Raw genomic sequence first — 13,510 nt, forward strand, 5'->3', positions numbered from 1 at the left:
TTACAATTATATTTCAGATGATATTCATAAGCCTATATACCATTTCATTAAAAGCATAACCATTTTGTCTGCTAATTGAAGGAAAATTCCTTTGAAGATGAAAGTGGAAACAATTCTGATGTATTTTGCCCCCATTAAAGTGGTCCATGAAATAAAACAAACAAAATAAAGTCCCATGTTTTCCATTAATGAGGAATAAAAACAGAGAATAACAGAGGATTCATAATAAACACAAATATTTTTGCTGTTCTCTCCATATCACTTTTTATTGGATCAAATAGAGGATATAATCATTCCATTCTAATTATTATATAACATATGCTTTAAATGTCATGATGTTAGAGTTTTTTAATATTAGATAGGAGAGAATGTCTTGATTTTTAGTACAATTCCATATCTAAGAAAAGGGAATTGATCATTATGTGTTTGACTTTGCTTATTATGTCAGGAAATGCTATTTATCCAGTAATTGATTATAATTTAGCATCCACATGGATGGCAATAAATGGATCTTCAGCAGTGTTGCTAATACTGAAGTAAGCAAGACCATGACTGCGAACATAGATTTCAATTCCTGTACAATGGTTGTGGATTTTATCTCCAGAAATGACATCACAGTAGGTACCAGCAGGAAGACCAGTTTGCAGATTTGTTGACAATGCCCTATACAATAAAAAACAAACCATTACTATAAAGTAAGAATATGAAATATGTTTTGAAAAACATGCAAGCATGGCTACCCTAGATGCTTAGATTACAAGTATCTCTGTTCCATAAATAAAAATCCTTTAAATGGAGAGGCTCCAGAATGAGAAATGTTTCCGATGAATATGGGCAGTCTTCAAACAAAGCAAAGATACCTGAAGATGAAGATTTGAATGACAAGAATGGAGACTTCAGAAAAGATGTATCTACAATAGATTTTCATCATGATCTTTTTTGATAAATGGAAGCACTTCAAATCTATGCACTAATTGCTTCCATTCTGGAAAGACTGGTTGCTTTCAATAATTTAAATCTGATCGTTTTACCATTTTCCTTGAGGTAGCAAAAAATGTTTTGGACTGAAAGTTAAAAAAAACAAATCATCTGGTGCCTCAGTGATTGAGCTGTAAAGTCAGTCATCCATTGTCAATGCACGTTGATGTCACTGTGCATGGAAGATATGAATTAAAAAGACAAACATCTGCAATTTATGACAAGGCAGCACACTTAGTTCACTTTTGTCTTCTGTTATTTCAGTAAGTAGACTGGGAGACTAAGTGTTGGAGGTTGAAGACTCATTTCCAGGTGTGGCAGGTTAATTGACACAGGATTGTTAAAGGATCTAAAATGCTAAGGCATAACCACCTGACCAGAAGACCACAAAAGTTTAACATGCCCTTTGTAAATTTCTGCTGCTGACCTACTCACTCTTAACAAGTGGTGTGCGAAGTTGGAAAGTAAATTGGAAGATCTTTTTACTCAATCTATATTTCCCAAAACTTAAATCAGAACTAAAAGCCAGAACTTTCCAACCCTACGTTGTGTTATTACAACTCCTACATTAACCATTACCACTTCCTTTTTTTCACCCCTCCCTCCTCATTTTGTATAATCTGTTAAGTACTATTCCTAGTTTAATTTCTTTTTATTTCTTCCCTCTCCCTCTAATCTAACAAGATAATACATTTAAAGCTTCACATATAGCACTGATATGTTGTTTACCAGGGTTACTATTAGCATGATGATGATGATGATGATGATGATGATGATGATGATGATGATGATGATGCAGCATCCCTACTCCCTCAGCATTTTCTACCTGTTTAACAAATCCATTACCTTCCTAAAAGTGTACAACTGGAATATACATAAGGGTTTTGGATCACTTGTCAGCATTAGAAATAGTTTTTCATTGAGGACAACAAAGCAGAACTAGAAGTGTCTTTTGAGTTTATTTAGTTAAACCCATTCATTTGATTAATCAAGAAACTGAGGCTGAGATATTAACGTAGGTGGTGCAGTGGATAGAGAGTGTGACTTGGAGCCAGGAAGACCTGCTTTCAAATTCTGCCTCAGGCACTAACTGTGTGACTCTAGGAGAGTCACTAAACTGCTTTGTAGCTCCGTTTCTTCATCTGCAAAGTGGGAATAAAAATAGCAACACCCTTACAAACTTGTTGTGCAGTTCAATGAAATAATGTGTAAAGTGTTTTGTATATAAATCTTAACACGCTGCATAAGTCCTAACCATTAAGTAACTTGACCAACATCACATAGTAATAGAGCCAACATTACAAAACCAGGACCCCTGACTCAAAATTCAGTAGGCCTCCTACAATACTCTGCTTCATTTTGGAATTCAAGATTTATATAGAGATTTCTCAGGATCTTGAACACCTTTTATATCTGTAAAGATATCATTAATCTCTTATAATAACTTTATCTTCTTACCTTATCCATGAAAATCACCACCACCATCACCCCCAACCAAAATGTCACCTATTAACCAAATTGTTCCAAAGCCATGTATATAAATATTTTCCTTGAAGCTGCAGTCTCAAAGACAATGATGACAAAAAGGCAGAAATAGTAGATCTAGACCTCAAACTGTATTATAAAGTAGTAATCAATGGAACTATTAAGTACAGCATAAAAAATAAAACAGTAGATCAGTGGAATAGAGTAAGTGAACAGGAATGAAGAACATCTAACTGTTACACAGGGTTCAAACAGTCAGATAAACTGGAAAGTTAAATGACAATTGCTGGGAAAATTGGAACACATTTTGGCCAAAAATAAGTTTAGACAAGTAATTTATACCATGTACTACTGCAGGTTTCAAAGGATGAATACAAAAGGCAACATATAAAAGAAAAGAAAAAGAAACCAGAATTTGAGAATTAGGAGGAAAGCCAGTGGTCATTTTAGTACAATTGATATATGAAAGGAATCCCTACTATAATAAAAACTGAAGTTTTCTTTTTCTTTTAAATGGAAGAGAGTGGAATCGCCATCTATGGTTAGCAAGAAAACTCCCAACCAAACAAAAGATAGGTGAGATCACAAAATTAAACGAAAAAAAATTAGATGAAATTGGCAAGCTTATGCACAAATAAAACCAATGCAACTAAAATAAAAAGAGAAACCATGAACTGGGGAAAAATCTTTGTACCAATTACTCCAAGAGAAATATGTTATCATATATGTTTTGGGAATTTTAAACCAAGAGTCATTCCATGGTAGATAAAAAGGCAAAGGATATAAACAAATAGTTCTCAAAGGAAGTATTACAAACTAAGCATAGGTTGCTCATAATTACTAATAAAAAGAAAATGCAAAATAAAACAACTTCAAGGTTTTATTTCACACCCAGAAAATTGGCACAAAGGTAACAAAACCAGAAAAATTCAGTATTGGAGACAAGTATGCTAATACTGTTAGTGGAGCCAGGAAGCGTTCTGACTATCCTGGAAAACAATTTGGAATTGTGTGAAAAAAGTGACTACACTGTTTGTACTTTTTAATCCTGAGACTCCATGATTATATGCCCCAGGGAGGTCAAAGACAAAAAGAAAGATTTCAAATATGTCAAAATATTCATGAAAGTACTTTTTGTGGTAGTAAAAAACTGAAAACCAAGTAAATTCATATCCATGGGGGAACAGTTGAATAAATTGTAGCACATGGGTAAAATAGAGTACCAAAGGACCATAAGAAATGACATATATGAAGAATTTCAAGAAACGTGGGAAACTTACATGAAGTGATATAGAGATAATCATAAACACAATTATAATCATGTAAATGAAAAGAACTCTAAAAGCAAGACACACTATGACTAATTTTAATGAGCACTCTGAATCTGGGAAATAAAACACATTTCCCACCTCTACATAAAGAGGTAAGGAACCACTGCATCAAGTTGTCCAACACATTCACTGTATTGGTCATGGATGCAGTTTGTTTTTCTTAACTGTGTATTGTGTTTGTTGTAGTTGTGGTTGTGGTTGTGGTTGTGGTTGATACAAGGGATGGTTCTACAGGATGGGAATAATAAAAAAATAATTAGGACATAAAAAGGCATAAATAAAACATATTTAAACAAAAAATAATTAGTAAGTTTAGAAATTTTCAGAGTAAATATGAAGCCCAAAACCTGCTAAAAAAATATGAGAATTGTTTTGGTAGAGAGAATAGAAGATGCATAGTAATGTCTTCTTTACTAATGCTCACTTTGTTGTTTTCAAATGTAGAGGCAAAAAGAGAGAATTCCTTCAAGTTAGAAGTGATCTGAGAATGTACTTCACGAAGTCTTAATTTGAGAGGTTTTTCCTCTCTCCCTTTCATCTTCTTTCCTCCTCTTTCCTCTCTTTACTTAGCAGCACCTATTCTAATCTATACAAGCATCCTTCAGAATGTCAATAAAAGTGTCAGGGGTCAGAAAAAATAATCAGACAAGAATATGTTTAAATAAAACTTTGAAAAAATGCACTGCTACTTACCAGTCATCATTGTTAAATACAATGAATCCTTTGTTCCCTCTGCCAAAAGCCACCTGGTTACTTCCATTATCCCACCAATTTGTAAAATCCTGGCCATTAACTACATTACGGAAAATAACCATATTCCTGTAAACAAAATATACAAAATATTAATACACGCATTTGATTGGAGCATTCTCCTTTCTCCCCTCTTTGTGTGTATGTGTATGTGTGTATGTGGATGTGTGCGTGTGTGTATGTGTGTATGTGTACACACAATTGATTACAGACCAAAAGCCTTGGTGCAGTATTAAGATATTAAACTTTAATATGCACTAAAAATTTTGGGACACCTGTGTATCAGTTGTTGAGACAGTGCTGTCAGGCAGGTACAACTAAGCTTTCCTACCTTATTTGACGCCATCGGTGTTCACAAACCCAGTCATTGCCACAAGTACTGTCTGCATTGACAGTTACTCTTTTAATCACTCCATTGTCATTGGGTGGTCCGACCCAATCATTTACATCCTTAATTTGTCAAAACAGAGACATGAGCTTCAGTGAATTCATTTATTTGGTTCTTCCCTCTCTCTTTCTCTATTACTCGATTGGAGTCCTGCTTCAGCTATTTCCTCCTCATGTGAACCTGGACAGATCACTCTGGGCCACAATATCCTCAACTGAAAACCACGTACATGGCCTATAGTCTCTTCTGGCTCTAAATCTAAGATCCTATTCACAGATTCTATCATCTTCTGCTCAAAACTCCTCAGTAACTCCCTATTACCTATTGAACAAAATTTAAGCTTCTCAGCCTATTATTCAGAACCTTTACAGTCTGAGACCATTATATCTCCCCAATCTTATCTCTTTTTACTCTCTATCGCATAATCTATGCTTTAGCCAAACTGCACTAATTGCCACCTCTTGAATATTTTCAATATTCTCTGAATTAGGTGGAGAATTCAATAGTAGTCACTGTACCTAGAATCCAATCCGTCTTTATCCAGCTTTGAAGCTCAGTTTGATGTCACCCCATCATGAAGCCTTCCCTGGTTCTTCCAGTAAGTTACAAACTTTCTTCTGCTTCAGGTCTCACAAAGAACTTGGTTTGGCTGTCTTTCTCTCATACTTACTGAGTATAATTTCATTTTATCAGTATATTCACTGTTTCCTTCCAATTGACTGTGAGCTTGATAATGGGAAGATCTATGCCTTATTTAATTTTTGATACCGCTTTATGTCCCTGAAACCTAGCACAGTAGGCATATAGTAAACAATCAATGCTTATGGATCAATTGATTGTTGATTGATTATATCTTTGCCCACTGCCTTCCCACAGGACCCTTATATAAAATTAAAAATACCTGTCCATTCTCAAAGTATCTCGGCCACCTGAAGCTTGACATCACTCGTGTAAATCCATAAGGATGAGCAAGCATAAATCCAACTGCCATTTTGTACAATCTGAAAGCGATAAAGTATGTTCATCAAAGAAAAGAAGAAAATTTTGGAAACCATTAGTAAGATTTGAAAAAAAAGATGAAGGACTCTACCACCTACCTGGCGTCCCAGAAGGTGAGAATGGAAGCTCCTCCAGCTCCATGGCCCCTCTGGTTGTCATGATTATCCACAAAGACAAGTGCTCTGTCTGAGGGCATGAAGGCCCAACCTTCTCCCCAGTTCCTGTACAAAGAAATAAGGAGTGTTTTACTTATGGCTCACAGGTTCCTCCTTTCTTCTTTCCCTGTAGGGTACTCCTAAATAAACAGTAACCTTTATCCAGAATGCCCATATTATACTAGAAAGAGAACTGGACTGAAAGCCAGAAAAACTGGGATCCAATTCTGAATTAATCACTTATTAACAATTTAACCTCGAATGAGTCACCTCACCGTTCTGGGTCTTAATTTCCACATCAGTAAAATGAGTTTTACTTCCTAAGGTTTCTTTCAGCTCTAACATTTCAGAGTTAAGGTGAAACTCAGTTGGGCCCTATATATGTTAAGTACTTACTGGAGTATTTATATACTCTCTGTAGAGGAAAAGAGTATTATAGAATCTGTATTAAAGCAAAGGGTGTCACAGTCAGGCTCCATGTTATTTTTATATTCCAATGATTTTTAAATGCTCATATTCATATGGTTTTAGTACATTATAAAAATAAGCCTTAGCCAAATATAGTTCTATCTTCTCATGATTGAATTAAAACCTAGTGATTCTTACAGTTCTGAAAGTTCATGTTTTCAAATTGACTTCTATGTGTAATAAAAATGCTTAAATGATATCAATTCAGAATGATCCCAGTTTACATTGGGAACATATAAACAAGTGCGTAGAATTGTTGCACACTCATTGGGCAGTAGTCTAAAGGTGAACCCCCTTTTTCATTTACTTTAAATAAGCCATCTTCTCTCCATTCCACTTGCGTATAACCGTGCCTAGTTTTGCACCAAATTTGAATTCTGTAACCCGACCATTTCCAAAGTATTCACTGCTTTTAATTGGTTCTCCACCTAGATCAATTACCTAGTAGAAATCAGAAAAAGAATATAATGTTGCATAGAAACTTTCAAAATACTGTAGTCATCATAGTAGCATTTTATGCCACAATTCTAGTGCTATATGCTATTAAAATATTCACATTAATTTTCTCATTTTAAAAGAAGACTTGAATTTTTCCATTATGGAGGAATGCTATTAAAAAGCCTCAAATTGGGACAGTTAAGTGGCACAGTGGATAGAGCACTGGCCCTGGAGTCAGGAGGACCTGAGTTTAAATCCAGTCTCAGACACATGATCCTTACTAGCTGTGGGACCTTGGGCAAGTCACTTAATCCTGATTGCCTCACCAAAAAAAAAAGTCTCAAATTATCTAGGCAATTTTTATTTTTACCCTGTGAAAATGCTGACCCAATACAGGACTGCATAAGCCAGATTTAACACACAATTTGGCTAGCCTATAGAAAATACATATTTAAACAAAATTATAATTTTTCACAACAAATAAAATCATTGCATCTATACCCTATCATTCAACCTCTGTCCCCAGCATTTACGCACATTTTATCTTAGTACCTCCTGGTAAATGAAAGGTCTGGCTCCTTGAGGGAACCAGGTTGTATTTAAATTGTGCAGTTTATCCAGAAACGCCTTCATGTCTCCAGGCCACATATGTTTGGAAGCATCAATTCTGAATCCTGCCACACCTATGTCAATCAGGTGGTTCAAATATGCAGCAATCGTGGAACGCACATAATCTTTCTCCAGGGCAAGATCAAGAAGCCCAGACAAATGACAATCTCTAACCTGTAAAAAAAAATAATAATAATATACGTGATGCATAAGCAGCAGCATCTTTGGGCTCCCAGTTTTGAAGTGTTCCTTTTAAACACCTGAGGCACAATGCACTTAAGCATTTTTGGCTAGGGTAATCTTAAAATTAGTTTCCCTTTAGTGTGATATAAAGAAGAGAGCACTAACTCCAGAATCAGAGGACCCTGGATTGAAATCTTGATGGTATGATCTTGGGCAAGTCCCTTATCCTCCCTGGGTCTTGGTTTCCTTATTTGTAAAATGAGAAGGTTGGATTATATGGTCAAAGTGGCTCCTTCCAGGTCGATATCTTATGATGTTATGATTTCATGTTTGTCTAGAGGTAGATTGGTATTGTGCATAGAGTTCTGGGTTTGGAGTCGGGAAGACTAAGTTCAAATCCTGATCTTAAACAAGTCATATAACTTCTATGGAATTTGAACTCAGGTCCTCCTGACTCCAGGGTTGGTGCTCTATCTACTGTGCCCCCAATTAATACTTTTTTAAAGAATTTTCTGTGTGAGGCATTGTGTTACGAGCTGAAGATACACAAATAAAGCAGTCCTCAAGGAACTTACATGCTATTGGGGGTAATAAAACATGGACATATATCATTGGGGGAGCAGAGTGGGTATGAAAACACTAAAAACTGGAAGGAACAGGATAGATTTAATGTGAGAGATAGTACTTAACCTAAATTTTGAAGGCAATAAGGGAGACCATTCCAGACAAAGGCAAGTGTTTGGAAAGAAAATGTCATGTACGAGGTACAGCAAGCATGTCAGTGTGCCTGGCACAGAGTGGGGGAGGGCAAGGGATATGTAATAGTTTGGAATGATAGGCTGAAGCCAAATGGGAGAGGGTTTTAAATGCCAAAAGAAAGATTTTTTTATTTGATCCCAGAGGTACTAGGGAGCCACTAAAGCTTCTTAAGCAAGTGAGTTACATGGTCAGACCTGTGGTTTAGAAATATCACTTTGGCAGCTGTATGGGATATGGATTAAATAGTGGAGAGACTGGAAGCAGGGGACCAATTAAGAGATTGTTGCAATAGTCCAGGAGAGGAGGACATTGGTATTCATGTACACAAACCATCTAGGCAGCAGAGGGTAGGAACATGGGACTGTGCAAGGCAGCTAGGGAAGCCAGGCTAGGGAGAAAAATTGGGTTCAGATAAACCACATATTATTAATTAATAACATCTAAAATTTACCTGATAAATGTCATTGTAGCTTTCAATCTCCTCACTGCGGGTCTTACATTTACCATCATTAAAATCCCAGGAAGAGTATGGAACAGCAGGAAAGTCTCTTGATCCAGGATTGTAGTAACTTCCACAGGTGCTACTTGTTCCAGCACTCACGCCACTCCCACACATATGATTCACTACAGCATCCACATAAATGTTGACCTGCAAAAGCAAGGTGGCAGATGGAACATCACTGAAAGGACTTGAGTTCAGCTTCTGACTCCACCTTCTGCACTCCTTCTACCTCAGGATGCTACTTCTCCCCATCATTTAATGAAGTCTAGTGAATGTCAATGCTGTTAGACAACATCTCTTTCAATTAGTTTATAAATCTGTCTTCCAGGTGCTTTATAATTAAACCATGAAACTTTGTCTTTGTTCTCTGGACCTTCAATAAATCAGGCTGAGACTAAAACTCAGTGGTCACTAGTTGGACATAAATAGGGGGAACTATCCAAGAGTGAAGTAAACAGAAAAAAGAGAAGGATATACACAATCATTATAATGATACAACTAAAAGAAGACTGAAGCAAAGCTAGATACTAATTAATTGTAATGACCAATATTAGCCTAGGTGGGGTACTACAGGTACAGTATATGGCATGTGCTATCATACAGGGCCGTTGTGTCAGATGGTTTTGCTTTGCTCTTTTTTACTTTATTTCATTATAACAAGAGAAGGGAGGACTCACTGAAGGGGACAAAAGTCACTGTTTTCCCCCATTTTTACTCACCCACAAGAATAACAACTTCTATCTATATTATGCATTACAGTTTACAAAGCCCATTTACATGTATTGTCTCATTTAATCCTTTCAAACCTCCTATAAAGCGGGCAGGGCAAACAGGACTCTCCTTATTTTACTGGCAAGGAAAGTAAACCCTAGGGAGGATGAATGATCTGCCCAGGGTCATCTGGTTAGAGGAAAGCAGAGTCAGGGCTCAAAAACATTCTTCCCCTCATACCATATTGTCTCTCATTAAAGATCCACATTTGAACACCAGATGAATACAGCAAATAAGAGATTTACAACTAAATAAAACTAGCAGGATGATAATAATTATAAAAAGCTAACAATTATGTAGCACTTCTCACGTTCCAGGCACTGTGCTAAGCACTTTACAATGATTATCTCATTAGATCTTCACAATAAAACTAGGAGGTAGGTGTTATTATTAGTCCCATTTTACAAATGAAGAAACTGAGACAGACAGTGGGTAAATGACTTGCCCAGGGTCACACAGCTAGTAATCATCTAGGCCAGATTTTAATTCAGGTCTTCCTGACTCTAGGTCCAGCTCTCTGAGCCATCAGCTGTCAAGGAGATGGCAGATACTAATAAAGTCTTGACAAGACCCTTAGTTCCTTTTAGAAGATAGAACCTTGAACATTAAATCAGGTAATGAACCTAACTTAATATATTCTCCTTCTTTCCTCTTATATTATAATATAACAAATACCCCTGCAGGGCACTTTTTAAAGTCAGTCATTGAAAATGCAAAGACAAAACCAAACAATCCTAATTTCAAGGAGCTAATATTCTCTTTTCTCAAATGTACTACCTTTTCCAATGGAACTCTTTCCCAAAAGAACAGATTAAACATATTTTATTTGTCTTTCCTAAGAATGTATTTATACCCACACACAACTGATCCAACTGTTTTGACTGAACTCACTGGTCAATTGAAATAAACCAATTACTTCATTAAATCAGTTTGGATAAACTCACTAAACTGATCATGTGTGTTGTAAACAAGTTCATTATAGTGTGTTTGCTGCCCATGTGAGAGTCTCACTCTAACAAGCATCTTTAAAACATTATTGCAGTCCATTAGGCTGCCTGTGAACATGTTGATTGGGAGAGCAAAAGGTTTCAAAGTGGGCAGACTTATTATGGCACAACCCCTTTGCCATCTCATCTGTACATGAAATAAAAGTTGATCACGAGAGATTAGATTATGAATTCTGGTGAATAATACATCATTTGTGCACAAAAGCATAATGCATTCATTAGTATATTGCATACATTGTAGGAGAAGCAAATTAAAACTTCAAGGACTGATGAGCAACATCCAGTTTTAGTTGGAAACAGGGATAGCCTTTGAAATTATGCATTTTTTCCTAGTTTAACTAGTTTTTTCCTCAGAAAAGCACGGGTCAACTCTACTACCATTGTGTTTATTTGACTTAAATTCTCTCTGACACATAAATGAACTCCAAAAGATGATTTAGAAATGATGACTTTTAGATAGCTACTAACTTTGAACTAGAAGGTATGCACATGTGTGTGAATGTGTGTGTGTTTTTTAAGTGGTTGGAAGAGTTACAGGACAGAGACAAAAGTTGTATGGGATAGGGAGGAGTAGATAGAGGTCAAATCTGTTCTATTAGAAGAAATCTCTAATAGATCACAGGGAGATCATAGGGACACTGATCACAGGGACATCAATCAAATTACCATCACAATAATCACAATTTAGATGGAAGCAGCATGCATAAGGCAGGAAAAGTTAACAATGTAATCTCCTGAACCGTCAAACAGGGGTTCTCAATTTTTCTTGTGTCATTGATCCCTTAGGTAATATGCTGAAACCAAGAGACCCCTTCTCTGAAAGAAATTTTTCAATAACCAAAGGAAATTCTAAATCTCACTTAGAGTTAGTGAAAATAAGAATATAATGTTATGACATCCAAGTTCATGGACCCACCTGAAATTTGTACACAGACCTCAAGGGGATTTGTGGACCCCAGAATAAGAACCCTTGAATTAAATAACTTGTAATCCACTTACTCCAACATCGTTGCATCTCTTGACCATGTCTCTGAATTCATCTTCATTTCCAGACCGTGAGCATATCTTGTAGCTAACTGGCTGGTATCTTTCCCACCAAGGTCTTGAAGGGTTATTGATCACTACATTCTCATTTGGAGGTGAGACCTATATTTTGGGAAGGGTAAGGGGTTAGTAATATGTAATTCATATTTTGTGTTATATTTTAAAATGTTTCAAAATGCATTAACGCAATGAATTGTGATACAGTATTAAAGATTCAAACAAGGGATCAATGAGTTACTTTGGTGGAAACCCTTATTTGCATAGCATCATAACTGTTCTTAAAGATCATTTCACATACATTAACTTGTAGAATCAGATTTAGAACTAGAAGGAGACAGAAAGGTCATCCTGTACAACCACCTACAGATGAGGAACCTGAGACACAAATCTTTAAGGTGACTTTACCAAGATTACAAAGGTAGTAAGTGACAGAACCAGGATTTGAACTCATATTGTTAAATCCCAGGTCCAGTGCTTTCAGGTAACCTAGGTGGTATAGTGGATAGAGCACTGCACCTGAAGTCAGGAAGACTCATCCTCCTGAGTTCAAATCTGGCCTCAGACACTTACTAGCTCTATTACCCTGGGCAAGTCACTTAACTTTGTTTGCCTCAGTTTCTCCTCTGCAAAATGAGCTGGAGAAGGAAAGGGCAAATCATTCCAGTACCTTTGATAAAAACAACAACAACAAAAAACCCAAATGGGGTCATGAAGTGTTGGACACAACTGAAAAACAAAACCAATGATTTTGCCTCTGTATGACACTGCTTGTTCAGATAGGAATTAATAATAATGACTAGCGATTTATATAGCACAGGAAAAGTTGCAAATCACTTCATAAATATTAACTAATTTACTCTCACAACAACCTTGGGAGATAAGTAATAATGAAACCTGCTATTATTATCCCCATTCTACAGATGATGAAACTGAGGCAGAGAGAAGTTAAAGAATTTGCTCATAGTCAGACACCTAGTGTCTGAGGCTGGATTTGAACTTAGCTCTTCCTAATTCAAGGTCCCAGACTCTATACACTACACTGCCTAGTACTTATAACTAGAAGGGTCCCTCAGGATCATCTAGTCAACCCCTTCATTTTATCCTCTTTTCTTTGTAGTTACAGGCATAAATTAAAATTATTTATTGTGCCTAGAATATGAATATCAAATAAATTTTGAAGTGTACATACCTGAACACCTCCATAGCCATTGGGAGCTAGGTAACGCTCACATTCGAGAGCAATGTCATCCCAGCGCCATTCAAATAAGTGGACAATAGATGTTCGGCCATATTTGGTATGGGGATCATACTGTGCCCAACAGACCCCAAGGACTGAAAGCAACAGCAAGAGCTTCATTTTGCTTTGAAGTAGTTAGCCCTCTTTTCAGCAACTATTTATACTCCTTTAAGAAACAAATTAGCAAATTTTAATTTGAATAGATGCCCACTTGGAGCACAGACTTATTTGTATTCTGAAAAAAATATTACTAATAGTTTAAAACTCAAGGTGAAAATAGCCTGTAAAATTTCCCAGGATCATAATGATAGGTAACCTTTAAGGACTTAGTGGGGTTTTTTTGTTTGTTTTTTTCAGAGAATATTAGACATATCAAGCATCTGGAACTTTATATTTATGCTGACAA

The 13,510-nt window shown here is 36.3% G+C and overlaps 1 protein-coding gene across 1 annotated transcript; it reads right to left on the reverse strand.

Annotated features, from left to right (window-relative positions):
* Positions 1 to 304: 304 nt before the first annotated feature.
* Positions 305 to 13,267, reverse strand: LOC114039152 (alpha-amylase 1). Its single transcript, XM_027856810.1, has 10 exons — positions 13,057 to 13,267; positions 11,823 to 11,969; positions 8,995 to 9,192; positions 7,545 to 7,775; positions 6,862 to 6,995; positions 6,030 to 6,152; positions 5,834 to 5,933; positions 4,876 to 4,994; positions 4,488 to 4,613; positions 305 to 663 (listed from the first exon to the last, which is right to left on the reverse strand). The coding sequence occupies exons 1-10, from the start codon at positions 13,222 to 13,224 to the stop codon at positions 474 to 476; spliced, it is 1,536 nt and encodes a 511-aa protein (XP_027712611.1). The 5' UTR covers positions 13,225 to 13,267; the 3' UTR covers positions 305 to 473.
* Between the last annotated feature and the right edge of the window lie 243 nt (positions 13,268 to 13,510).

Source organism: Vombatus ursinus, unplaced genomic scaffold (genome assembly GCF_900497805.2).
Source record: "Vombatus ursinus unplaced genomic scaffold, bare-nosed wombat genome assembly UNPS02011613.1, whole genome shotgun sequence".
NCBI classification, from domain to species: Eukaryota; Metazoa; Chordata; class Mammalia; order Diprotodontia; family Vombatidae; genus Vombatus; species Vombatus ursinus.

Excerpts from the sequence above, each read along its gene's own strand:
- LOC114039152 (XM_027856810.1), bottom strand. The coding sequence starts at position 13,224 with ATGAAGCTCTTGCTGTTGCTTTCAGTCCTTGGGGTCTGTTGGGCACAG. Across the intron at positions 11,970-13,056 it reads ATGGCTATGGAGGTGTTCAG|GTCTCACCTCCAAATGAGAA; the intron begins GTATGTACACTT and ends CCCAAAATATAG. Across the intron at positions 4,995-5,833 it reads GATACTTTGAGAATGGACAG|GATGTAAATGATTGGGTCGG; the intron begins GTATTTTTAATT and ends TGACAAATTAAG.